Here is a 27,998-nt window from a genome sequence, read left to right as displayed (position 1 = left end):
CGGGGGCGGGCTGGGCAGCGTCCTGCCCAGGGGCAGGGGTCTTGGGGACCCCTCCCCGCCGGGCTGGGCCGCTCCGGCCCGGCGGCCCCCCGGGCCCATCTTGGATAAAGGGCTCCGGTCGCTCGAGCAACCACTCCCTGCGTTCCGCCGTCTTCCCCGCCCCCCCCCCGCACCGTTCTATTGGGTGACAAGTTCACCGGATCACAGACTCGGAGCCCGGAGGGTCCTCTAGTCCCACCCCCTCATTTTACAAGTTCAAGTTGGAGCCGCGGCGGCTGGAGGCGGCGGCGGAGGTCCCGGCGCGGCGGTTGGGAGCCGCAGCCCCCCGGCCGGCGGACGCCACACCCCGGGCTGCCCTCGGCCCGGCGGGGGCTCGCGGGCCTGGAGCAGCTGGCCCGGGCGGCGAACGCAACGTGAGTGACCGTGACCGTGACCGCGACCGCGCCCCCCCCCCCCCGGGCTGCGCTTTGTTTGTAGCTTCCCCGCGCCGGGCCGGGGGGGGGGGGGCGGGGGGGCCCGGCCCGCGCCGCCATCTTCCCGCCCGGGCCCAGCCGGCTCCGTGTTTTCCTTCCGGCCGCGGCCTGAGATCCGGGGCTGGGAGGGGTGCGCGGGGGGTGGGGAGGGGAGGACGGAAGAGGAAAGGGAGGGAGGTGAGGCGGCGGAGGAGGTGCGGGCGGTGGGCGTGCGTGTGCGTGTGCTGGTGTGGATGTGCAGGCGCGCGTGTGCGTGTGGGTGCGTGTGCCGCGGGGGCCCGGCGCGGCGGGAGGGGGCGGCGGCGGAGGGGGCATGAGAGCCGGCGCCCCTGCTCTTCGGCTGCTTCGCCTGCTCGGAAGGAGCCGAGCGCGGCCCGAGCGCGCTGGGAAAATGGCGGCGGCGGCGTCGGCGGAGGCCGCGGCGTCCGGCCGCTGAGGCGCCTCGCCGCTCCGCGCCCGCCGCTCCGCGCCCGCCCCCCCCCCGGCGCCCGCCCCCCCCCGGCCCGCGCCGCGCCCCGGCCCCCCGCTCCCGGGACCGCCGGGCCCCGGCCCCCCCCGCCCTCGGCCGCGCTCCCCTCCCCCGCCGGCCGGCGGCCGCCCTCCTCCGCGCTCCCCTCCCCCCTCGGTCGGGATCCGGCGGCGCGAGCCGAAGCGGGGGAGGGGGGGGCGGCGGCCGAACGATGTGCGACAACTGCGCAGACCTGGTGGAGGTGTTGAATGAAAGTAAGTGGCGCGGCCTGGGCGCGGGGGGCCGGGGCCGGGGGAGGCCTGGCGGGGCCTGGCGCGGCCTGGCGCCGGCAAACTTTGCTCATTACAGGTGTCCATTAATGAGGGGCTGATGAGCCCGGGGCGGGGGCGCGGAGGCCGGGCCTGGCTGGGAGGGGGAGGGGAGGCGGCGGCCGCGGCCCGGGCCGGCCCGGGCCGCCCCGGCCCCGCCGGCCCCGCCGGCCCCGCCGCTGTTGAATGGCCCGGCGGAGAACGTGCGCCGCGGCTCCCATGCCGCTACTCTGGATTCGGCTGTGTCAAGCATGTTGAAAAATAATAAAATACTGGGTCGGTCAACTCTCAGTCGGGCCTAGAGGCCTGCTTGGAAGATCTGAATCAGACTCACTCGATAAGAAAGTAATCCGAAGGATTGTCATTTTAAAAGCCCAACAAACCAGTTGTGTCTGCTTCATGCAGTCATTCCAAAGACTCCCAGGCTTTTATTTTTATTTTTCTTTATTCAGTTGAAATGCTGATAAAATGGGATGTATGCGTTTTGACTCGTTCTTTTTTTCTTGACCACTCGGTCATTGATTGATAAAGTGAAGTTTAAAGCTGGAGGGTTTCAGTTGTTGTGGGCGTTGATTAGGCGAAGTGCAAAGAGCTTTTGTGGGTTTTTACCAGTTGTGCAACTACGGGCAAGTTACTTTAAACATGTGCCTCAGTTTCCTGGCCTCAGCAATGGGAATAATAATGATAATACTTAGACCATCTCCCTTACAGAGTTGTCAGAATAGTGCTTTGTAAACCTTAAAATGCTATTATAAATGTAGAATTGATTAGTCTTACAGACTGATGTTTTTACTTCCTGAAAATAGCTTATCCAGATGAATCTCTCAAGTACTTCTGTTTCATTTTGTATTTTCCAGGAATTTTGATCAAATTTCTACATTGGTACATGTTTTGACTGAAAATTGTTTTGATGGAATTGGTATAGAACGCTGTGATTAAAAAAAGCAGTGCTTTTCTATGTTTACACAAAACTTGCAAGCTTTTCAACTGCATAAGTGTCTTGTTTTATAAGGCCTTTTTTTATTGCATTAAAAAAGTGATCAGACTTCAGTTAATATATTAGGGTAAAACTACTCATAATTTTACCATGATTTTTAGACTTTTATAACTATGAATTTAAACGTGATAAGAACATTCATGGATAACTTTCCAGATGTCACTAACGTTACAGTACCATAATAGAATCATTAATTTTTGAATTCATTGAAACTTTGTGCCAAGCCTTAACCATAGAGGAAGGTCCTAGTGAAGTACTGTAATATGGGGTTACCATTTTTTTGCTGTTGTTAGAACCTTATTTCAAACCCTTGATGAAAAATAAGACCACAAACTCTTTTACCCTCATGCAATTTTATTTCAGGTGTACTGCAACTTTTACTTACTAGCCTAACAAAATATAGTCCAAGGATAAAAGGATGACTTGTAGTTAATTTTTATATTTATAATGAATGGTGTTTCTTAAAATGGTTGAAAATTATTTCTCTCAAGTGTGCTTATTTCAGAATTGAAGTTTTTCCTTGCTAATTTCACATGGTGTAGTGAATACTGTTTTTGGAATTTGAAGCACTATCATGGGTCTCATCTTGATCAAAGTTCTTTTATACATGCCACTTGGACAGGTCTAACAGGACAACTATTAGGTAAAAGAAACATGACTTGAAGTAGGTTAAACATTTTTCTTTGTAATCGTGATCATCACTAATTTACTGAGCAGGTCTTTTTTTCATAGGGTCAGAGCCTGTAAAAATGTTACAAATTAAGAATTATTATTTTACAAATGAAGAGCAATTATGTTTTCTCTCTCCCCTCTTCTTCCTCTCTTCCTTATACTGCCAAATTTGCCTACAATTCACCTGAAATAGATCACACTTTTTAAAGTGCTTCAGTTTACCAGTTGGATGGAGGAGAGTACTTTATTAAAATTCTAAATGATTTTGTTACCTTTTAGGCCCACATACTTACCAGCTTTTATAATTGCTTATGAATTTTGTGGCAATTAGCATTTTAATGTACACAGTAGTAATACTTTACTAAGATCTTGATTTGATGCCTCTTCTTGGTGTGCTGCTTTCCCTGAGTTTTTGAAGGCTAAGTTATAGGAGGGAAATTTTTAGAAAGTACTGTTTAAGCTGGAAAAGCTTCAGATACAGCCAATCCTAGTTTCAAAGCTTTGTTCAAATACCTTCAGGAGACCTTTCTTGATCTCCTCAGTGGCCAGTGCTTCTTCCTTCTCCTTCTTGGCTCATTATTTGTCTTGTATATTTGTATGTGTGTACTTAAAGTTCCTTGTGGGCAGGGACTACATTATGTTTCTTTGTGATTGTAGTACTTAGCAGAGTTATGTAGACTTTTTTTTTTTTTTTTTGGAGTTCAGTGACCTGTAACCAGGAGACTGTAAACTGCTTGAGAGCAGGGACTGTCTTTTGCCTCTGTAACCACCACTTAGTGCCATGTCAGGCACATAGATGTTTAATAAGTGCCTGTTGGCTTCTTGATTTGGAAAACTGTACAAAGATATAGAAAATCTGAGACTCATATCCCCCAAATCACAATTTTTCGAGTATTACTATTGTCGCCTGACAGTCTTAGCAAATATGTATAGATGTATGTAAAGATATGTTTAGAATGGTTTATAAAAATTTGTTTTAAAGAAACTGGTAGGTTGTAAAAGTTGAAATATTTGACCAAAAACAAAAGTTTGTGAGTCAGTTTTGTTCTCTAGTTATTGATTATTTTAGGGATGAGTCTGCTCTCTGTATTTAGTTAAAGTCATAGATCCAAAACTGTGGTGACCTCAGGTGAATGTCTAGTCCTATTCCTTCATTTTACAGATGAATAATAATCATAACTTTCATGTATTGACTTAGAAAGTTTGAAAGGTGCTTTAATTTATATTATCTCAAATAGTTTAAGAAATTGAGGCCCAGAGAGTTTGTGTCATCTGAGGTCCTCACACAGTAAGCATCAGAAACAAAATTTGAACCGACTTATTTTTATTACTGATTATAGTCAAAGCAAGTTTTTATTAAGTGTCTATTTTATATTGGACACTGCTAGTTTCTAGCAGAAAGACAAAATTGAAAATAGTTCTTTCCCTTAAGGAGCTTAAGTTATAAGGGAATAGAGCTTGCAAATATTTAGGCATGTAAAGACACTTACAAGGTAGATACAAAGTAACTTTAAGGAGAGGAAGAACTAACTGCTACCTACGGGAACCAGGAAAGGCCCTCTGCAGATGAAGGCACTTGAGCTCAGTTTTGACCTCAGTTTTGAACAAAGCTAAGGAATCTTGAGAGGTTTCTGTCTCTAGGTGGAGAGCAGAGGGAGAGAGAGCATTATAAGCATAGACCCAGTGCAAAGGTAGAGATAGACTTGTGTGAGGTATCCCCAATTGAACAGTATGGCTGTCCTGTAGAGCATGTAGAAGGAAGTAAGAAGTAATGTTTAAGAAGACTGGAAAGGTAGGTTTGTCCAGGGTGTGAAGGACTTTTAGTAGTTCAGCCATAAAGTTTATAGTTGATACAAGGGATAATAGGGAGGTACAACTGGATTAGTTAGATGTGTGCTTTGGAAAATTTACATTTGTAGAGGAATTGAAGGGGGGTGTGTGTGTGGAGATTTGAAGAAGAGTGGCTATTTCAATAGGTCAGTGGAGAGGTGATGGCTTTAATTAGGGTGCAGTCTATTTGAGTGGATTGAAAGGGACATATGAGAGTTATTATAGAGGTAAAATTGACATGATTTGGCAACTGTTTGGATATGTGTTATGAGTGAAGAGTCCCAGTGACTCAAGTTGCAGACTTGGGTAACTGAAAGGCTGATTGTGCCTTTGGGGGAATAGGAAAATAAGGATAAAAGAATCCAGATGTCAGTTTTTTATAATAGTATTTAATCTTAATGTTAGGATTGTAAAACCCTGGCTTAGGAATTTAGGAATTAAATAAAAACAATCAGTTGTGGTTTAATTTTTCAGTTTTTTTTTTTTAAGGAAGAGAAGAAATGTAAATAGAATACTTTTAATCACTTAAATTTCTGTATTATTTAGGGTTTGGTAATTGAGTATGTTTCTTTAATAGTTCTTTTAAACTAATAAACTAGTTATTTAGAATAAAAAATAGATCACCTAATGGCCTAAAAGTTGAAGATAAAGAGAAACCAAGAAAGTCCTGGATTCAGCACCTGCCTCAGTTAATATAGAAGCTATGTGTTTTTGGAACTGCCACCTAACACTGAAGTGTGCTCTAGGGTAACTCAAACTGTAAATTGTAAAGAAGGCTCCTATCAGCTTTGGATAGGAAATTCCCTTCCTGGGAGTTCTCTATACTAAAGAAATCATAGGTTTAGAGTTCCACCCTGTCTGGATAGTCTTGAAAATAGGGTTGTGGTATTACTTGTTCAGTCATTTCATGTCCTAGTCTTACTGACCCCATTTGGGGTTTTCTTGGCACAGGTACTGGAGTGGTTTGCCATTTCTTTCTCCAGTTCACTTTATGGATGAGGAAACTGTGGCAAACAGGGTTAAGTGACTTGCCCAGGGATACAGAGTCTAGTATCTGTCTGAGGTCAGATTTCAACTCAGGAAGATGAGTCTCCTGACTCCAAACCCAGCTTTTTATTCACTGAGCCCCACCTAGCTGCCCTGGTTTTGATACTAGTGATAGTTATTTTTCTAATTTGGTTTATCATTAGGACCCAGTTTGATACAGCATCAAAACCTGGAAATGGAAGGCCTAGCTAGATTCTAGTTCTGGACCTGCTTGTATGGCTATATGACTATGTGAAGGATTTTCATTTCTCTTGAGTTTCAGTTTTTCTCATTGTAAAAAGTATTAACCAATACATGCATTATCTGCTTCATAGGGATGTTGTTAGGTGGTATTTTGTGAGGATGTTGATTAGATGTGAACCAGTGTTAGGCTCTGGGGATACAGAGACAATAAGGAAAATTTCAGATTTTAAGAAACTGTTTTGGCAGAAATAAACATGGATACAGAGAGGTCATTGTAAACCATATACAAAATCAGTGTAAATGATTTGGGAGTGCAGTAACAACCAAGAGAATCGGGAAAGTTTTGCAAGAAGTAAGTGAGCCTTGAAGGAAGCTAGGGATTCAAACATGTGGAGCTGGGTTCTAGGCCTGAAAATAGGAGATATATGTAAATGATGGTGTGAAATGTTTTGGAAACTATAGAAAGATATATAAATGTTAGTTATTATTGATATTCTGTATCAATAACTTTGATCCCCTGAAATTCAATTAATTCTGAGTATTATTTGCTTAGTAAATACCTTATTTTAAGCTGTGTAGAATATTTATTAAACTGGTATGAAAATTCATGAGACTTTTTCTAATAGAATTGTTTGGTGACTCCTGTAGGGAGCTTCTGTGAGCCTGTATTTGATACACTATTTGCTACCTGTGTCATCTTTGGCAGCTCAGTCACCTGACTTTATAAAATGAGGGGATTGGATGGAGGTGGCTCTCTGATTGCCTTCCAATTCTAGATTTATGATCCTGCTTTGCAGGATCTGGGGTTCCATTAGTGTTGTTGTTTGTTCTTTTATTTTTGAAGAGGGCCAGTGACATCATGGGTACTTTTCTAGAAATAGAAATGGTAGCCACGGACAACTTGGTAGGTTTTCATGGGCTGAGTGAGGTATGACTTTAAAAAAAAATTTGCATAGTAGTTAACTTTCTTATTATACATATGTGTTAACTAGTTGTTGATCAAAATGTTATTATGCTTCATTTTTTAAAATTATCTTACTAATTTTATTTGTATAGATCTCCTAGGATACCTTTGTTATTTTTTTAAAAAGAGTTGTTAAAGTAAAATTACCTAAGAAGTCATTGCAACTTTGATAATTGTCACTTTCTGTTTTTGTAGTTTACTTCTTAATACAAAGGAAAAGTTGTATATATGCTGTAACTTTAGTATTTGGAACTTCCATAGTCCATTGTTTTTAACTTGAGTTTTGCTGCCGGTTATGTTGTAGCCATTGAATATGTTTTGTTCTTTTGGTTCTTTTTGTTTTGTACTTCATCACTTGACGCAAATCTTTCCATATCTCTCTGGATAGTTAATCCTTTATGACACAGTAATAGTCCATCAATTTACATATCACAATATGTTCATCTATATTCTATTCATTGGGCATAGTTTTATTTTTCATCTATTATAATATCACCACTAATAAAATAAGCTTCCTTATAGACATGATAGATTTTTAATTGATTAAGAAGGAGGGAATAAAAATTTTTGGGTCCTTGCTATGTGTCAGGTACTGCTAAAGCACTTTATAGTAATTTCCTTATTTCTCAGAGCAACCCTGGCAGGTAGACACTTTTATGATCTCCATTTTTCAGTAGAGAAAGCTGAGACAGAGATTAAGATAAATGTTTGAGTTTTGATTTGAACCCACTTCTTCTTGGCTCCAGATTGAGCATTCTTGTGCCACTTGGCTACAGTGAGCCTTGAAATTGAACAGGTTACAACTCATGTAAATTGCAATGTCTGTGTGAAAATGTTGTTTTTCAAGAATAACAAGAGAATTAAAAAAAACTTAATGTGTACATTTTACTTTGGCAAACATTAAGGATACATGCTCACACCACACACACGCACACACACACACACACACACACACACACACACACACACGGGTCTCTGCTAAACTTTGGTTCAGAATATGTGATATGTGGCATTATGGTGTATTTTGGAAGGAGCATTAGATTTGATGTCAGAAGATCTGGGTTCCACTCTTAGGTATAACATTTTCTATCTGTGTGACCAGAGGCATGCCATTTTACTCTTGAGTTTGTTTCTTCCTAAGTAAATTAGGAATGATAATACTTAGCCTTTGCTTTAGGAAGTATGTAGTTAGAGAAAATCCTAAAAGATTTACCAGGTACCATATATAAAGGTGATTAATCAGTTTGTAGGCATTTATGAAACGTCTGTTGTATTCTAAATTCTGTGCTAAGGTGTTGGACCTGCAACGACAAAAATGTAATAGTTTCTGCTCTTAAGAAGCTTACATTCTATCAGAAGAAACAAAATGTACACAAATAATGTATACTTAGTATATAGAAAGTAATCACAAGGTAGTTTATTCTTGGTGGGAAGAAAAGGCCTTCTACAGGAGAACTATTTTTTTGAAAGAAGCTATAGTTTTCTAAGAGGTTGAGGCTAGAAGGGAACCTTTTCCATAAAAAGGATATGGAAAGATAACAGAGGTAGGAGTTCCAGTGTGTGTGAAAAATAGCAAAAAAGAGTTTGAGCTGTAGAGTGTAAAAGGAAGTAATTACTGCTAAGCCTGGGAAGACTGAAGGGTTTATGAAAGCATTTAAATGTGAAAAAATGGAGTTTGTACTTTATTCTACAGGCAGTAGGGAACCACTGGAGTCCATTGAGATGGGATACTGTCAGATATGTGTTTTGAGGAATATCAATTTTATATCTTGTGTGTAGGTTGGATTGTTGAAGAGATAAACTTGAGGCAGGGAAACTAATTAAATTTTTGAATTAGTTATTGAGAGATGATGAAAGTACCTGAACCTGGGGATGACCATTTTGAGTGGAGAAATGAAAGTGGTTTCAAGGAGATTATATACTAATGGGAAATGTAGCATATAAAAGGTTTCACTTGTATGTCAGATGGAAAAGTTCCATAGGCCTTAGATTACATCAACAAAGCAGATGATAATGCATTAATCAGTTGAACCATTTCACAATGGAAAGAACTTTGGTGTTGAGAATTTTGTTTTCTGAGTTTTAGTACCTATCATTGCTGAAGAGGCAGCAGCTACTAGAATCAGAAAGGCATTTACTAGACAGCATTTCCATGGGTTTGGGAAAGGGTTGATTCCTAGGATGATAGGGGCAAGGGTTGGTCTAGAAGCTGCATGGTGACAACTTTTAGGGCTCTTGGGTCTTTCCTGCTTATATGTAGCAGTCAGTGATTTCTTACTTATTTTATTTATTAGTAGTGAGGGATTTCAACTCATTCAGTAAGCATTTAAAAAACAGTTTCTATGTGTCAGATAGTATGCTAAGCCCTGGTAATCTAGATACAAGCAAAAGGAAAAATCATCCATGCTTTCAAGGAGCTATTATCATTTATTATTATTATTATTATTATCATCATTATTATTGTCATTGTCATTATCATTCTAATGGGGGAAGGACTGATGATGCTTGTCCATCGTTTTTGAAGAAGATCTCGACATCAGGGAGGTGATGCCATGACAAGCACATGATCAGATTTGAATGAGGGGGTGCTGTGTTTAGTCACCAGCCTCACTTTTTCCTCCAGAGTCATCTGGGTCCAGTAACCAGATATGAGTTGGGACAGCCGGAGATGGCTCTGGATGTGAGGCAGTCAGGCTTAAGAGACTTGCCCAAGATCACAGAGCTAATAAATATGATGTGTCTGAGGCAGGATTCAAACTCCCATCTTCCTGACTCCAAGGCCAATGTTCCATCCACTGCACCCTAGTTGCCCTTGTGGGAGGGGGTGTGGGGGATGGGGGAGGGTGACCACACATAAAAGGAAGAAAGTGATCATCAATGTCAGGAACTGTAGAGAAGTCAAGAAGTCTGAGTTTTGAGAAAATGCCATTAGATTTGGCAAATAAGAGATCATTGGTTACTCTGGAGAGTTCTTCAAACATTCAATTCTTGAAGAAAAAGGCAAGTATACTGGAAGTTAGTATACTGCCTCAGCAAGAGGGAGTCAGGGATAATCTAACATCTCTACCACAACCAGGAGTATTTAGTGAGTCAGGGATATTGAATGAAAATAGAACCAGTGCTGGAAAGTATGACCACAGATGCCATGTCATCGGAAGGGACCTAGGTCTCAGTGAATACATGAAGATGGCAGGAATGAGAAAGGAAAAAGTTTAAGATCTATAAAAGGAAGTCTTTTGCCTTTGCAGACATTTCAGAGGAATGGATAGTATTAGAGTTGAATTTAGAAGGGGATTGGATTGAGGGAGATGGGAATTAGGGACAGTTGGCTCCATTTCATGCTACTACCTCTCAATAATGACTGCAGACGGGGCGGCTAGGTGGCGCAGTGGGGGTGGCTAGGTGGTGCAGTGGATAGAGCAACGGCCCTGGAGTCAGGAGTACCTGGGTTCAAATCTGATCTCAGACACTTAATAATTACCTAGTTGTGTGGCCTTGGGCAAGCCACTTAACCCCATTTGCCTTGCAAAAACCTAAAAAAAAATATACTGCAAAGGCTGGTCTTGGAGAGAGCACCATTATTCTCAAGGCTTTTGGATTCAGGGTCCTAGGATATTTGTACGAAGGGCTGAAACAGCCTAGGTGATGGCAGTAGTTTGATTTGCTAAGCATATGTCACCTTAGGTTTCTCTCTTAAGTTGCCCTGCTGTTTCAGATAGGATAGTGAGGGAAAGAAAAGAATTGAGAAGATTATCATTTGGTTTTGAAAATAGGTGATTAAAAGGATGTGCCCCTGACTCAAAAAAAGGAAGAGAGGAATTTTTTTTTTGTTGAGAAGGAACAAGAAGGGACATAAAGAGTTCTTACATGTACATAGTGAGTTTGTGGTTTTTATGGAATATTTAGTGAGAAATATCCAATAGGTAGTTGGTGATTATAATTCAAGTGAGAGACTAGCTGGATGTAGATTGGATAAGTCATTTGCATAGAAATAATAATGAGAACTGGGAAGTGAAGGGGGCACCAACACAAGAGTATGTATAGAGAGAAGAGTTTTGAGCTTTTTGAGTTTTTTCTACATTTTTGATTTTTTTTTCTATATTTTTGGGATAGCATTTAGATTGTGATCTATCTAGTAAAGGAGACAGAAAGAGCTATGTGGTAGAAAGAGAACCAGGAGAATATGAATACCCATGAGAATCTAGAGGAGGAAATAACTAGGAAGAGAAAGATGATCAACAAATGCTGCAAAAAAGATCAAGAAAGATGAGAATTGAGAAAAGGTTTTGGTAGTTAGTAAATTCTTTGTAATTTTGGAAACAGTTTCATTTCCTTCTTTCTATAATATTTGAAGTCTTTTTTGCAGAATTCATTGTCACTAGAATTATGAATTTTGATAATTTTAATTTTTTTTCCCTTGGAGGCGAATTCTATGGATTATGTCAATTGGTGCTTTGTTTTCTGTACTCAGAAGCTCTGGGTATTTTTTTTCCTTGTAGTTTTTTTACTTTATGTTATCAAATTTTTTTTAAACTTGGATTCTTTTAGGAGATCTAAAATCCTTAAATTATCCCTATAATGCTGTCTTTAGCATAGGGCATTTTGCTTTTCACATTATTGCTTTTGGCTTTTTTTCCAGATTGTTCTTCACCTCAGTATATTTATATCCCCAGTAATTCTCTCTTTCACTTCTTTGGAGAGATTTACCACCATGGATTCAAGTTTTTCTGGTCTGCTAGTTATTTCTGCTGGGTAGACTATAAGTTCTCGTTTGTTCTTGTCTCAATTCTTCTCTTAAGGTTTTGTCTCTTGATCCATTCTGAGGCATCATGCTACGGTTCTATGCTGTCTAGGGAATGAATCCACAGGTTGTTTTCCCATCTGTTATTGGTTCAGTTTCCTTTGTCTTAGAGTATCTATTTAGAGACAGTTATCATTTTTAGCCATCTTTTTAATTTTCAGTTTTCCTTGTTGATTTTTCAACTTATACTCTGGGTTAACTAAGTTTTTTTTCTTTTGAGATCTTTGATGATTTTAGTTATTTTTCTTTATATTTCCTTGTTCATTTTCTAGCTTCTTCCCTTTTGGTGGTGGGTTTACCCCCTGGGGAGGGAATTCAAAAGCTGTCTCTGCATCTTCCCACTTTGGGGAATTGTCTTTTTGTTGACCTTGATCCTTATGCAACTAACTTGGGGGGGGGGGGGGACAAGACTGGCCCCAGCTGGATACTAGTCTCTCTTTTCTTTAGACTTGTTCTAGCTCTGCATGTTGGCCTCCCGCTTTCAGGCCCTTCTTTTCTTTAGTTGTCTAATCAGGTTGAATCTGTGTCTGTCACTTTTTGTAGGTCTTCTGGGCAGAGGTTTTGTTACCTTGAGGTCCCCTACTCTTCGGGCCACATGGCCTTCTGTACCTTCTCCTTTCCGTACATTTGGGTGAAGCTGAATTCTGAAGCTTGTTGCAATGGAATACCCAGGGTAAGGGTAGGGGTTGTAACAGCAGAAAAATTCCGAAATAGATCCCAGAGTATAAATCTGTGGGTTGATTTGTATGGTCTCTTGAGTGTGGAGGCTGGAGAAGTACACATGCTGAGTGATTGCATTAGGGATTATTATTATCTTTGTCCACTGTTAATTCATAAGGTTGCTACTTTGTCGATTGTCTTGGCTTTTCTTAGGGGAACAGTTGTAATTTCTCTACTTCTAGTAAATAATTCCTCTGTTAAAAATTCTTTTTGAGAGAGTTAATGGGTACTGTAGAAAATTCCGGTCTCTTAAAAATTATTATTCAAGTGATCTGGAAGTTGGAAATAACTTTTTTTTTTGTTTTTTGATTTTTGCAAGGCAAATGGGGTTAAGTGGCTTGCACAAGGCCACACAGCTAGGTAATTGCTAAGTGTCTGAGACCGGATTTGAACCCAGGTACTCCTGACTCCAAGGCCAGTGCTTTATCCACTATGCCACCTAGCCGCCCCGAGATAATTTTTTTTTATAAATTAAATTTTTTTTTCTATCAGCAAAAATCAACCATGTCTTCCTTCCATTTCCCACCTTCCCCTAAATTGTTAAAGAAAAATAAAACCCTGTAACAAATATGTATATTCAAAAACAAATATCTGCATTGGTCTTGTCTATAAGAAAAAAATATATAGGTTACATAATTTCAACTATTATCTATCATCATAATTGCATTCTGGTAGAACCTGTTTTATCTTTAGTCCTCTGGAATTGTGATTGGTCATTATGCTGATCAAAGATCTTTGGTCTTTTCAGAGTTTATTGCTTCTATAATATTATTGTCATTATACTAAGTGTTTTGTCTTGCTTTATATCATTTGATACAAGAATCCCCAGGTTTCTCTGAAACCCTCACCTCTGTCATTTCTTGTAGCTCACCCATCCTTTTTTTTTTTTTTTAAAGTTTTTGCAAGGCAATGGGGTTAAGTGGCTTGCCCAAGGCTATACAGCTAGGGAATTATTAAGTGTCTGAGACTGGATTTGAACTCAGGTCCTCCTGACTCCAGGGCTGATGCTCTGTCCACTGTGCCACCTCGCTGCCCCTACTCTACATATTTTTGTACATCTTTAGATTTTAAGACTAATCCATCCCTAAATTTACCTTCGTATTTATCTTAATCTATATCCTCTCTATTTAATAATCTGCTTAGTTTTGGAGTCATTTTCTTCTGGATTTGTGTCTTGAATTTCCCTCTCACCATAATAATTTTCCATGGTAGGGTTTTTTTTTTTGGTTTGCTTATTTTTCCAGCCTACTTCCTGGATTTGACCTTGATATTAGGGCTAGCTTCTCTGTACTTCCCGAGAGAAGATCTGACCTGGTCCTGTTGTTACTTCCTTGGGGATATTGAGTGATGTATTTATTCCTAATTCATAGGGACAGCTCGGATTGGAGAACTGTAATTTTTCTATTCTCCCAAACCAGCATCGTCTAGGACAATCCAGAATGATTCCACATTCATTTGAACTCTGCAAGTTTTTGACATTGGGATTGAGTTTGCTTAGACTATGGCCAAATTTTGTCTGAGCAATAGTAATTTGCTGCTGGATTCAATCAGTATTAGCCAGCTGGACAGCTCTTTTGATCTAGAGTGATAGAATTTCAATTTTACCTTTGGTCATTGATTACTGCTACTCTAGGGTTCCTTCCTCAGTTTGCCAAAGTTTCCATTTGGGTACTATTTCCATATCCTGTAGGAAATCTGGTACCTCCTTTTACTTTCATTCTCCCTGTGCTGGTGTGCTTCACAAGGTGTTCATGGTCAGATTCTATCCACAGTGCCTCTCTGTCTTTTTCCCTATGCTCACCAGGGCCTGGGAAAATAACTCACTGTGTTTTTTTTTCCCCTTTGATTTCCTCATCAGAATTCCATCTGGAACATGTTCTGGGTCGCTTTGAAGGAGTTTTGTGGGGAGATAGTTAACTTTTTTTGTACTTGTTATTTCATCTTGGCTTAAATCAATTGAATTTCCTTTTTTTTTGGAGGGGGTTTGCAAGGCAGTGGGGCTAAGTGATTCGCCTGAGGTCACGCTAGTCACACTAGCTAGGTAATTATTAAGTGTCTGAGGTTAAATATGAACTCAGGTCCACCTGATTTCAGGGTTGGTACTCTATCCACTGCGCCTCCTTGCTGCTCCATCAATTGAATTTCCAAAATATTGGGAAATTAGTGGAAGAACTGAGCATTGACAACTTTTTTTTTCCTGGAAGTATAGATAGTTTTTTTCCTAGGAATTTGACAGTAAAAACGGATTACTTGAGGGGACAGTCAGATCTTTGGGTCTTGTCTTTGCATTTTCTTTTAAAAGTTCTACATGGCTTTAGTCTTTTCATCAGGAATGTTTGATAGTCATTTCTTTGTTAGATGATCAATAGATATATAAATATCCAGCCTTAGTCTCCCTCCTGAACTTCTTCAGTCCTGCATAATCAGTATACTTCAAGTTCAAAGTCCTAGAGCTATCTTAAACTCAGCTTGTCCAGAATTTAAGCTCATTAACTTTCCCCTCAAATTCTTCTCTCTTCCAAACATTTTTGTTGAAGGCATCATCATTGTTCCAGTCTCCAGAGATTTATAACCCCAGCATTTTACTTTATTTCTCACTGCCTCAATCCTATGTATCCAGTGAATTGCCAAATCTTGATGTTTCTCCCTTGATAACATTGCCTAGTATCCACCTCCTCTCGACTCACACAGCCACTACCTTAGTACTTTTTCTTTGGTTTAGAGACCCTTTACATTTCAAACTCTTATCACCATTTCCTAGTTTATTGAACTAGTCTCTTAATTAGTCTTCCCTTACTACTGAATTAGTCTCTTAGCACTAAATTCTAACCTCCACACTGCTACCAAAGTGATTTTCAAGTACACATTTAACTATGTGACTCCCCTAGGTTCAATGGCATCTTTTTGCCTTCAAGAAGAAATTTAAATGCCTGTTTAGCTTTTAAAGCCCCTCAAAACCTACTCTCAACCTATCTTCAGCATCAATGATTACTTCTCCCACATTCAGGGATCAATTCAGATTAGTCTTTTCTATTTCTCATATGTTACACTCAACTTCTTTCCTTTTTTTGTATTTACTGTCTTCTATGCCAGGAATGTACTTCTCTCTTATGTCTGCCTCATAGTTTCTCTCTTCCTTTAAGATATAAATCAAGTGCCATTTTCTTCATGAAATATTTTCAGATTTCCCTCTAACTGCTTACCCCATCCTCCCTAAAACTATGTTGTATTTGATATTTGTTGAAGTCTTACTAATACTAAGGAGCAGCTAGGTGGCTTAGTGGATAGAGCACTGACCTTACTAGATTGTGTGACCCTGGGCAAATCACTCTAACCCTTAACCCTCACATCCAGAGCCTTCTCCAGTCGTCCTGATTCATATCTGGCCACTGGATCCAGATGATTCTGGAGGAGGGAGTGAGGCTGGTATCTTAGCATGGCAATACCTCCCTGATGTTGTGGTCTTCTTTGAGAATGAAGGACAAACTTATGATTATGATTATTATTGCTATGTATATTTTCATTTACACTTGTCTCCCCTGTTAAAATGTAAACTTGCGAGTAGAGAAATTTCATTCTTTGTACTCATATCCTGAATGCCCTGCACAGTGTCTGACACTTTGGAGGTACTTAATAAATTAATTGATTTGATTGCATTGTCTATTTTTTCTTTGGATTGTAATGAAATTGGTAAGGTAAATTATTTTTGTTCATAAGTTCTTATCTTTTGAAATCTGATAATCTGTGATTTTTCACTCCTTTATTGCTATCTTATCCTTTTTTCTTTGTCATGGAATTTCTACTGGGTGTTTAGTTTGCAATTTCTCTCATAAGGTGATCAGTGGGTTCTTTGATTTTCACTGTGTCCTTTGGTCTTAATTCCTTTTTATTAATCTCTGATTTTCTTTCCATTATAATTTTCATATTATCCAATGATCTCAAAAATTTATCTCCTTACTGTTTTCTAGGATATTGTTTATGATAGGACTGTTTCTTAACCTAAGGAAAACAGTCTTGTGGTTCAGTGGATAGAGCACTGGACCTGGAATTTGAAAGACTGGTTGGTTCTTGTCCTTCATTATTGAATGAAGGACACTATTTTTGAGACAAACTACGTTGTGTCGAGACTGTGACTGATCACACCAATATGAGCTCGGAATGCTCTACCACAGGTTAGGCATAAATAGTCCATGTGAACACCTGTGGTGATACTCTAAACTTATGGTTGTCACACTTCCTTTGAATTGCTTCAGTTCTGCCTTCCTCAGAGAATACAGCACTCTCACTGATGAGGGCACACCATGCTGGGCGGTCCTCTGCCAGTGTCTCCCATGCTGCACAATCAGTTCTAAAGTTCTTACAATGAGATCTTCAGGGTGTCTCAGTATCACTTCTTCTGAGCTCTTGCCCTGGGTGAGTTCTCCATAAAACAGTTTTGTGGGCAAGCGAACATCTGACATTCTAACAAATGTGTTCAGTTCTTCGTAGTTGCACTTTCTGTAGTAAAGTTGGAATGCTTGGCAGTTTAGCTTGAGAAAGGACCTCAGTGTCTGGTATTTTCTCCTGCCAGGTGACCTTCAGGATCTTCCTAAGACAATTTAAATGCAAGTGATTAAGTTTCCTGACATGGCACTAGTAGACTGTCCAGGTTTCACAGGCATAGTAATGGGGTCAGCACAATGGCTCTGTAGACCTTCAGTTTGGTAGTCAGTCTAATATGTCTTTTCTCCCATACTTTCTTTTGGAGCCTCCCAGATACTGAGTTAGCTCTGGCAATTCCAGTACCTCATTATCAATGTGTACTTCCTTGGACACACAGCCAGGGTAAGTGAGTTTGTCACATGTGTTTTCTTGGTGTTAATTGTTAGTCCAAAATTAGTGGCAGAGAATCCATTCTTGGTTGCACCTCAGCGTCAGTTAATCACCAATTTACTAGTAGTATCACCCTAGGCATATTACTTAGCCTCTGTTTGCCTCAGTTTCCTCAGCTGTAAAGTAGAATCATGATTGCATTTTTCTTCCTGGTTTGTAAGGATCAAGGAGATATTTGTAAAACACTTAGCACAGTCCCTGGTATGTAGATGCTTAATAAATGTTCTCTTCCTTTTTAATGGCTAACGACAAATAATATTATTTAGGATGGTTTCTTCAGTTTATTTTTATTCTTGTCCATCTAGATTGACCCTTCAACCATGCAGTTGACTATTAATCTGTCTCTCATCCTTTGCGACATTTCTTTTGGGGGAGGAGCTTAATTCCTTTACAACTGTACCCTCATTCCTTTGGATGTACAATAGAAAAACAGTTCTTCTACCTCCTTTAAATTGACTATTGAGAACCTGTGATTCCATTTAGCTTTACAATGTCCTTTTGTCTTTTAGTTTTGTTGATAATGAGAAATTTAAAGTTAATGTGATTCAATTCCTTAAGTGTAATACATGGGATAAAAATCCACTTAAAAATATAGACTCCTCTGAGCAAAAAAAAAAGGTTATTTTGACTTTTTTTGTTTAGTTTTTTTTTTTTTTGCCAAGGCAATGGGGTTAAGTGGCTTGCCCAAGACCACACAGCTAGATAATTATTAAATGTCTGAGGTTGGATTTGAACCCAGGTACTTCTGACTCCAAGGCCAGTGCTTTATCCACTATGCCATCTAGCCGCCCCTGTTAATATATTTTTAAAAAATCTTTGTACATATAGTACTAATATTAGTGATCTGACTCTTCTGGAGGTGGAAAGTTCTTTTTCATAGCTCTTTGATTAAATTAGCAAGAAATCCTAAAAGTACTATATATGACATTCTCAAAAAATAAGGTGAATTAACAAGTGCAATTTTTTGAGGTGTTCATAACATTGCTGTAGACATTTGATAAATTTTGGTTGAATGGAATTGAAATAATTAGAATGTTACAAAACTATGGTAGGGCATTCTTTTATCATTGAAATAGTGAGTCATTTAGATATTTTAAAGTAAGAATGGAAATATTTATATCCAGGAACTGTATTCAAAGGAGATATTTATGAAAGTATTTTAAAAAGAATAAAAGTTAGGGTATTTGAATGTGGTAGAATAGCATTGACCTTTAAGAAATGATGAAGGGGGATGATTTTCATAGAAACTACTTCTTACGAATTTCAGACCCTTGTTTTTATGCCTCAGTTATTTTTCTTAGCTTCTGACATATATATATATATATATATTTTTTTTTTTTTTTTAATTTGGACTATCTTGTTAAATGACTGAATCATGAATAGAGATACAATGTAGGCAAAAGGGATCTTACAGATGGACTTTTTAAAAAGGTCTTCAGATTTACCTTATTGACATCAGATCAGATTACCTTGGAGCCTGAGTAATTCTCCATAAAAGGAAGTTTTGTTTGTAAAGATTTCTAGGTAGTCAGTCATTTTTTTTTGCAAGGCAATCCTGTTAAGTGGCTTGCCCAAGGCCACACAGCTAGGTAATTATTAAGTGTCTGAGACTGAATTTGAACTCAGATACTCCTGACTCCAGGGCCAGTGCTCTATCCACTGCGCCACCTAGCTGCTTCTAATATTTGTTTTCTTAAAGCTTCTTTACCATTTGCTTAAATGACCATTATATACTAAGTGATGGTGATAGTCCTTTCTCTCAAGAAGCTCAAGACCAAACTGGCAGGACAGTGTACAGATCACTATATAGACAAGTACTGTACAGGTTAAATTGGAAATAATCAGCAGACGGGAATAAATAGAATTAAAACGTGGTTGACTTTCATCAAAGTTGCTTTAGTTTGCATTTCTTTAATAAGAAATAGAGATTTAGAGTTGTTAACATTTTAAAAATTTTTTCCCCCAATTACATTTTTTTTAACGTTTTTGCAAGGCAAATGGCTTGCCCAAGGCCACACAGCTAAGTAATTGTCTGAGACCAGATTTGAACCCAGGTACTCCTGACTCCAGGGCCGATGCTTTATCCACTGCGCCACCTAGCCACCCCCAATTACATTTTTAATATTTATTTTGTTTCTTTATTTTTCTAACCAAATGCTTTGGTAGTTTTCAATATTTCTTTGCAAGGTTTTGAGCTTTACTCTTTTTTTCTTTACCTCCCCCTCCAACAGAAAGTAATCTAATAAAAACTATACATATAAAACCTTGCTAAACATAGATCCATATTAAGCATAATGTGAAAGAAGAATCAAATCCAAGTGATGGGGAAAAAAGACAATACATACGACAACTTTTAAAAATTGAACATAGTAGGGGCTTTTTTCTATTTGAGGATGAACATCTACTTTAGGTAACTCTAAGACTATAATACAAATTGGAGAGAGGGTGCCTATGTCTGTTGACAGAGGAAGTTTTCTCTCATGGGAATTTCCTAAACCAAATCTAGTCCCTGTCCGGAGAGCAGGAACTGTTTCATTTTTGGTTTTTATCTCCTTAGCACCTAGTACCTTTCCTGGGATTTTTTTTTTTTTTTTTTTTTTGGTTTTTGCAAGGCAGTGGGGTTAAGTGACTTGCTCAAAGTCACATAGCTAGGTAATTATTAAATATCTGAGACTGGATTTGAACTCAGATCCTCCGGACTCCATGGCTGATGGCTCTGTCTACTGTGCCACTGAACTGCCTGATGTGTTTCTTGATTGACTTTATTCCTTCTTGTGTCATAGGAGCTAATATTTTCCTATTCTAAGACCATTCCTTCAATTTGTGCCCTTTGTTCTATTACTTACTGCTTTTCCCAGGACCTGATTCCCTCCAATATTGTTTCTCCTAAAATCTTTTTTGAATTTTCGCTCCTTAGTGATACCTCCTCCTTGGATGGGTGGGAAGGAAGTAGAACAATAAATCTTCACTTGACTCTGCTACTGTCATTTAGAGAGTTACTTGTATCCTTTTTTTTTAATTAGCCATTGATTTCTTTCATATTACCCTATCTTACTTTTGCTTTACATTCTTATAAATTATCACTGGCTTAATCACAGAATCCAAAGAATGATCTTTTCTCTGATTTTGGAATTCTCAAACCTCTCTGTAAGCTTTTTGCACTTTGTACTTAAGAACTTTAGTTATTGAGATCATCATTTTTCTTAATTTTTTTGCTTTTATCCTTGGTAACTTTACTTTTTAATTAATGACATCTTTATCAGGCAACTTTGGCAAGCTCTATGACTTCCATTCTGTTCTACCCACTATCTCAGCCACTCCCAAGTGGTCACACTTAAACTTCATTATTAGCTAGTTTTTCATTGCCCATTAGAAAAAGGATTTAGCATAATATTCAAGACACGCTTTACCTAGTTTACTTTTCTAGCTTTATCTCCTATTCATCTATGTGAACCCACTTTAGCCAGATTGGTCTTTTTCCTGGACAAAGTTTGCATTTTCTAACTTTTCTATTCTCAGTTTATTTTTGTTTTTTTGAATTAATTGTTTTATTTTCCAACTATATGCAAAGATAGTTTTCAACAGTCATTTTTTTGGTAAGATTTTGAGTTTCACATTTTTCTCTCTCCCTCCCTTCCCTTCCCTTCCCTTCCCCATCCCCCTGACAGAGCAATTTAATTTAGGTTATACATGTATAACTATGATAGTCATCCCATATTTATCATGTTGTGAAAGAAGAATCAGAACAAAAAAGAAAAAAATAGCCATGAGAGGGGAAAAAAAACCCCATAAAACACAAAACAAATTATAAACATTGAAAGCAATAAACTTTGGGCTACATTCAGGCATCCACATCCCTGAATGTGGATGGCATTTTCCATCACATGTCCTTTAGAATTGTCATTCGTTATTATATGTCTGAGACGAACAAGTCCATCATAGTAGATCATCACCCATTGTGGCTATTAATGTGTACAATGTTCTTTGAATTATGTTCGCTTCGCTCAGCATCAATTCATGCAAATCTTTTTTTAAAAATTTTTTAAAATTAATTTTTCCCACTACATGCAATAGTAGTTTTCACCAATCATTTTTTTGCAATTTTTGAGTTTTACATTTTGCTCCCTCCTTCCTTTCCCTCTCCCTTCCCCCTGACAGAAAGCAATCTAATACAGGATATATATATATATATATATATATATAAAGAAGAATCAAATCAAATTAGAAAAAAAATTGAGAGAAAAAATCTTAGTACATAAGACATCTTAGGGAAGCCAGGTGGTGCAATGGATAGAGCACTGGCCCTGGAGTCAAGAGGACCTGAGTTCAAATTCGACCTCAGACACTTAATAATTTCCTAGCTGTGTGACCTTGGACAAGCCACTTAACATCTTTTAAAAATTGAAGAATCTTTGGTCTGTATTTAGAACTCGCAGTTCCTTCTCTAGATATGGATGACATTTTCCATCACAAGTCTTTTAGAATTGTCTTTCATTATTGTACTGTTGAAGTGAACAAGTCCTTTCCAGTTGATAATCAATCACCCAAAGTTGCAAGTCTTTCCAGGCTATTTTGAAGTTCTGCCCTTCATGATTTCTTATAGACAGAGTTGCATCACATTCATATAGCACAATTTGTTATTTATTTTCCCAAATGTTGGGCATCCCCTCCATTTCCAGTTGCCTGCCATCAGGAAAAGAGCTGCTATAAATATTTTTGTACCTATGGATTTTTTAACTCATTCCTATGCTTTCTTTGGGATGCAAACCTAGTAGTAGTATTGCTGGATCAAAGGATATGCATTGTTTTCTTTATGTTCCAAATTGCTCTCCAGAAAGGTTGAAATCAGTTCACAACTCCAACAGCAATACATCACAGTGTCTTAGTTTTCCTACATTCCCTCCAACATTGTTAATTTTCCTTTTTTGTCATATTGACCAATCTGAAAAATAACTTGAAGCGTTGTTTTAATTTGAATTTCTCTAATCATTAATGACTTAGAGTTTTTTTTCATGACTTTAGACAGCTGCAGTTTTTTCATCTGAGAACTGCCTTTGACCATTTATCAATTGGGGAATGACTTTTTTTTTTTACTTAGTCCATTTTTTGTTTTTTTTTTTTAGGTTTTTGCAAGGCAATGGAGTTAAGTAGCTTGCCCAGGGTCACACAGCTAGGTAATTATTAAGTGTCTGAGGTCGGATTTGAACTCAGGTACTCCTGACTCCAGGGCCGGTGCTCTATCCACTGTACCACCTAGCCACCCTTTACTTAGTTCTTTATATATTTTAGAAATGAACCCTTTATCAGAATCACTTGTAAAAATTGTTTCCCAAATTACTGCATTCCTTTTAATCTTGATTACATCGTGCAGAAACTTTTTAATCTAATCGAAATTATCCATCTTGTATATTATAATGTTCTCTATCTCAACCTTGGTCAAACTTCTCCCTTTTCCATAGAGCTGAAAGATAAACTATTCCTTGTTTTCTTAATTGGCTTATGGTATCTCCTTTTATATCAAATCCTACACCCATTCTGACCTTATTCCCGTAAAGGATCTGAAATGTGTTTTTTGCCTAATTTCTGCCATACTGTCTTCTAGTTTTTCCCAGCATGTTTTTATTGAAGAATGAGTTCTTTTTTTAAAAAAAAATTAATTTTTTTTTTTTGCAAGGCAATGGGGTTAAGTGGTTTGCCCAAGCTCACACAGCTAGGTAATTAAGTATCTGAGGCCATATTTGAACTCAGGTACTCTTGACTGCAGGGCGGGTACTCTATCCACTGTGGCACCTAGCTGCCCCAAAGAGTGAATTCTTATCCCAGAAACTGGAGTCTTTGGTTTCTCAAACAATAGATTACTGTAGTCATTTACTATTTCTTTTAGACCTAATCTATACCCCAACCCACTACTCTTATTTCTTAACTGATACCAAAGAGTTTTAAGACTGCTGCTTTTTAATATAATTTTAGATCTGGTATGACTGGTCTACTTTTTTTTTTTATTAATTCCTGTGATATTTTTGACCTCTTGTTCCTCCAGATGAATTTTGTTACATTTTTTTTAGCTCAATAAGGTAATTTTTTTTGGTAGTTTGGTTTTATAGTCCTGAATAAATAATTTAATTTGGTTAGAATTGTCATTTTTATTAAAATAGCTCAGCCTCCTCATGAGTAATTGATATTTATTTGTCCAGTTATTTAGATCTCATTTTGTTTGTGTGAAAAGTGTTTTGTAGGGGCGGCTAGGTGGTGTAGTGGATAAAGCACCGGCCCTGGAGTCAGGAGTGAGTACCTGGGTTCAAATCGGGTCTCAGACACTTAATAATTACCTAGCTGTGTGGCCTTGGGCAAGCCACTTAACCCCGTTTTCCTTACAAAAAACCTAAACAAAAAAAAAGTGTTTTGTATTTGTTTTCATGTAGTTTTTTGAATTTGTCTTGGCAAATAGAATCCCCAAAATTTTATGTTGTTTACAGTTACCTTAAGTGGAATTTGTCTGTCTTTTGCTGCTGTGCTTTCTTGGTATTTTATAGAAATGCTAATGATTTATGTGGGTTTCTTTCATATCCTGCAACTTACTAAAATTGCTAATTGTTTGAAGTGGTTTGTTAATTGATTTTCTAAACTATCATATCTTTAAAGAGTGAAAGTTTTGTTTCTTCATCACCCATTCTAATTTCTTCAATTTTTTTCTTTCCCTTTATTGCTGAAGCTAATATTTCTTTTTTTTCTTTTTCTTACTAGTTTCTGCAAGGCAATGGGCTTAAGTGACTTACCCAAGGTCACACAGCTAGGTAATTATTAGGTGTCTGAGATCTGATTTGAACTCAGGTCCTCCTGACTCAAGAGTTGGTGCTCTATCCACTGTACCGCTTAGCTGCCCCTTAAAGGTGAAATCTCTAAGACGATATTGAATAATAGTGGTGAAAAACCACTGGTCTTATTGGAAATGCTTCTAGTTTATCTCTGTTACATATAATGTTTGCTGATGGTTTTAGATAGATGCTACTTATTGTTTTACGAAAACTTAATTTGTTCCTGTTGTATTTTGCCAAAGGCTTTTTCAGCGTCAATGGAAATAATGATTTGTTAGCTTTGTTATTGATATGATCAGTTATGCTGATAGTTTTCCTAATATTGAACCAACCCTGCATTCCTGGTATAAATCTGACCTGATCATAGTGAATTCTCCTAGTGATAACTTGCTATAATTGCTTTTGCTAATATCACCAAGTTTTTCTTCTTGAAACCTCATTTCTTTGCTATTCTAAAACAAACCTATTCATTCTTCAAGAGATAGCTAATGGAAAAATAAAAGGGTCTAGCCAAAGATGCTCTTCCCTGAAGGCTTACCAGCTCTCAGTTATCTTAATTGCTTACCAATACTCTTTTATGTATTAATATAAACATTGTTATTTATGTCTTTCAGATTTGTTTATATTTCATGCATTTATTCCATATTTGAGAGGCAGCAAGGCTTAATGGATAAAGAACCATCCTTGGAGTCAGCAAAGACCTAGTTCCATGTTCTGCCTCTGACACATATTGTCTGTCAGAATCTGGGCATGTCACTTAACCTCTTATTAGTCTAGAGAAATCTTTTAAGATTATAGCTTGAAGAGAAGATGTCTACCTGAATTGGTAGAGGGAATTTCCTTATCTGGAAGATCCTTTTTGCCATTAAAATCACTGATCAGCTTCTTTCCCTGTTTTATGACTCAACAAGTTCATCATGTATTGAAGGCAAGTGTTCTGCTTTTAGATTTAAGGCCTGGTAGTCCTGGGTGAGTGCTGGTCCTTGTGCTTAGATGCCCTCTTTGAGTTTGGGAAGAGTTGAAGAAAATGAAAGCTGATGACATGGTTACTTAGCCTGATCTTAGAGGACTTAGTAGTAAGGGTCCTAGTCGTGGATTGGTTGCAAAAACTGGGTGTTATTTAATAGTGTAGAGAGAATAAAGTTCTTCCTATTGCCTGGCACTAGGTTTAGTGCTAGAGGTTGAAAAAACAAACCAACAAGCAAAAGAGCTCACATTTTTAATTGGGAAGAAAGCAAATATATAAATAGGCACATACAGAATAGGTAGATGTTAAACTTAAAGGGGAAGACACTAGTAGCTGGAGAACTGTAGAAGATGATGTTTGAGGTGAGGCTTGAAGAAAATCAGAGATTCTAAGGGATTGAGAAGAGGAGGGATAGCCAGTACAAAGTATAAATGGAGCTATGAATGGAGCTACATACAGGAGAAAGCCTTGTAATCAAGATTGTTGATTATTTAGAGGCATGAACAGTCTTATGTTTTAGGAAAAATCACTTTGGCAAATGGAATTGAGTGAGAAAAGTTTTTCTTCCTGAGAGTTTTGTTTTTTATTTTTTAAAATAATATTTTACTTTTCCCAATTACATGTAAAAGCAATTTTTAACATGCTTTAATTTTTTCACTTTTTAAAAAAAGCTTTTGAATTTCAGATTCTATCCCTTTCTTTCCCTCCCTTCTCTTTTTTCAAGAGAGTAAGTGATCTGTGCAGTCTTATAAAACATTAGTCACTTTGTATAAGAAGGCTCAAAAAAAAAAGAAAGAAAATGAAAAAATAGTACGTTTTAGTCTGTATTCAGACAGCTATAGTTCTTTCTCCAGAGGCTGATAGCATGTTTCATCATTGTCCTTTGAGATTATTTTGGATCATTGTATTGTTTAGAATAGCTAAGTCAGGGGCAGCTAGGTGGCACAGTGGATAGAGCGCCAGCCCAGGAGTCAGGAGGATCTGAGTTCAGTTGCAGCCACAGACCGATAATAATTACCTAGCAGTGTGACCTTGGGCAAGTCACTTGACCCCATTGCCTTGCAAAAGCAAACATAAAAAAGAATAGCTAAGTCATTCACAGTTTTTCAGTTGTTCAATGTTGCAGTTACTGTATACAGTGTTCTCCTTGTTCTGCTTACTTTATTGTGCATCAGTTCATGTAAATCTTTTCAGGTTTTTCTGAAATCATCCTGCTTGTCATGTCTTATAGCTCAATAATATTCTATTACAATCATAAGCCATTTCGTGTTATTGCTGGATCAGAAAGTATGCAGAGATTTGTAGCCCTTTTGGCATGGTTCCAAATTGCTCTCCAGAATGACTTGGATTGGTTCATTGGTACATTGATATCCCAGTTTTCCTGCATCCCTTCCAACATTTATCATTTTTCTTTTTTGTCATATTTGAGAATCTGATACATGATGGTGGTACTTAAGAATTGTTTTAATGGGTATTTCTCTTATTAATAGTGATTTAGAGCAATTTTTCATGATAGCTTTGATATCTTCAAAACTGACTTCTTATCCTTTGTCAATTGGGGAATAACTTTGTATTTTTATAAATTTGATTCATTTAGAATGAGAAGAGTCTTGAGACAGAGATACTAATTAGAAAGCTATATCAATAGTGTAGGTGAAAGAATTTGCTAACATGAACTCCGAGGTGTTAACTATATGAATAGAGTAATTGGATTTCAGCAGTATTGGGAAAATAGAAATATTAAGATGTGAAAACTAATTAGATTTATGGGATGAGTGAGGATGACACTGAGATTTTGAACTTGAATGACTCAAAAGTATACTGTTCTTGAGGACAGTTTTGGGAAAAGTTTATTTTTTTTTTGTTTTGTGAAAGATAATAATAAACTTTTGGATATGCTCAGTTTGAGATACCTATGTGGTATCCAGTTCAAAATGGCAGTTGATTATGTGAAACTAAAGTTCAGAGAGAGATGAGAACTGGATATATATATATCTAGATATCATCAGCATAAAGATGATAATTTTAACCACAGGAACTGATGGAATCAAGTGAAATAGTTTGGAGAGAAAGGAGGGGATGGCTGAAGACAGAGAGAGCTTTGGGAACATCCATAGCTAGTAGTGATGTGAAAGAAGATCCAGTAAAGGAGACTGAGGGAGTGATGGTTAGAGGTTAGAGGAGAGCCTAGTGTCATGAAAAGCAGAGAGAAGATATATATATATATGATGAGGTTTTTAAAACTCTGGAGAATATTTTAGGAAATGGGTTTAAGATTGCTTGTTGATCTTGACAAGGAGATTTACTCTTTTCATTAATCTTCATTAGGATAATTAGGATAATAAATGTAGAGCTAGAAAGGCTCTTAGAAGAGGCCATTGTATCTAATCTTATTTTACAGTTAAGTAAACCAAGATGGAGTGAAGTTAAGTGACTTGAGTAAACCAAGACTGAGAGAAGTTAAGTGACTTGCACAGTCTTATAGTCAGTGTCTGAGGTGAAGGAAGAGCTAGTGGAGCATGATATCAAAAGGATGCTTAGTGGGAATTGGGAAGGAGAGGTAATCCCTAGGTGAATTTGATTTTTTTCTGTGAAATAGGTAAAATTCTTAGCTTAAAGTAAAGGAGTAGGGAATATTGTGAGAAGGCTTGAAGGAAAAAGAGAAGATTCAGAGCAGCTACTGCAGTGTGTGGAATAAAGCATAGGGAGGAGTGGAAGGTGTTACTTTGCTTCAGTGAGGGCTCAGTTGAAATTAGTTAACTTAAATTGGTTTAACCTATTTAACTAGCACCTTAATAGGAATGAAGGAAATGATTGGTGACAATCCAGAATTAAGGTGTGGTAAAGCGTCTGAAGTTTTAGAAAAAAGGAGGCAAAAGA

The 27,998-nt window shown here is 38.2% G+C and overlaps 1 protein-coding gene across 1 annotated transcript in view; it reads left to right on the top strand.

The window, feature by feature from the left end:
- Positions 1 to 1,089: 1,089 nt before the first annotated feature.
- USP34 (ubiquitin specific peptidase 34) overlaps positions 1,090 to 27,998 on the top strand; it is a 398,976-nt gene continuing 372,067 nt past the window's right edge. The window contains exon 1 of the mRNA XM_074206840.1: positions 1,090 to 1,196. Coding sequence (XP_074062941.1) covers positions 1,154 to 1,196 — 43 coding nt within the window. The 5' untranslated portion in view covers positions 1,090 to 1,153. The remainder of the gene's footprint in view (positions 1,197 to 27,998) is intronic.

This window comes from Macrotis lagotis, chromosome 1, assembly GCF_037893015.1.
Source record: "Macrotis lagotis isolate mMagLag1 chromosome 1, bilby.v1.9.chrom.fasta, whole genome shotgun sequence".
Classification (NCBI taxonomy): Eukaryota; Metazoa; Chordata; class Mammalia; order Peramelemorphia; family Peramelidae; genus Macrotis; species Macrotis lagotis.
The sequence above is the reverse complement of the archived record's forward strand: the minus strand, read 5'-3'. Positions and strand labels throughout refer to the sequence as shown.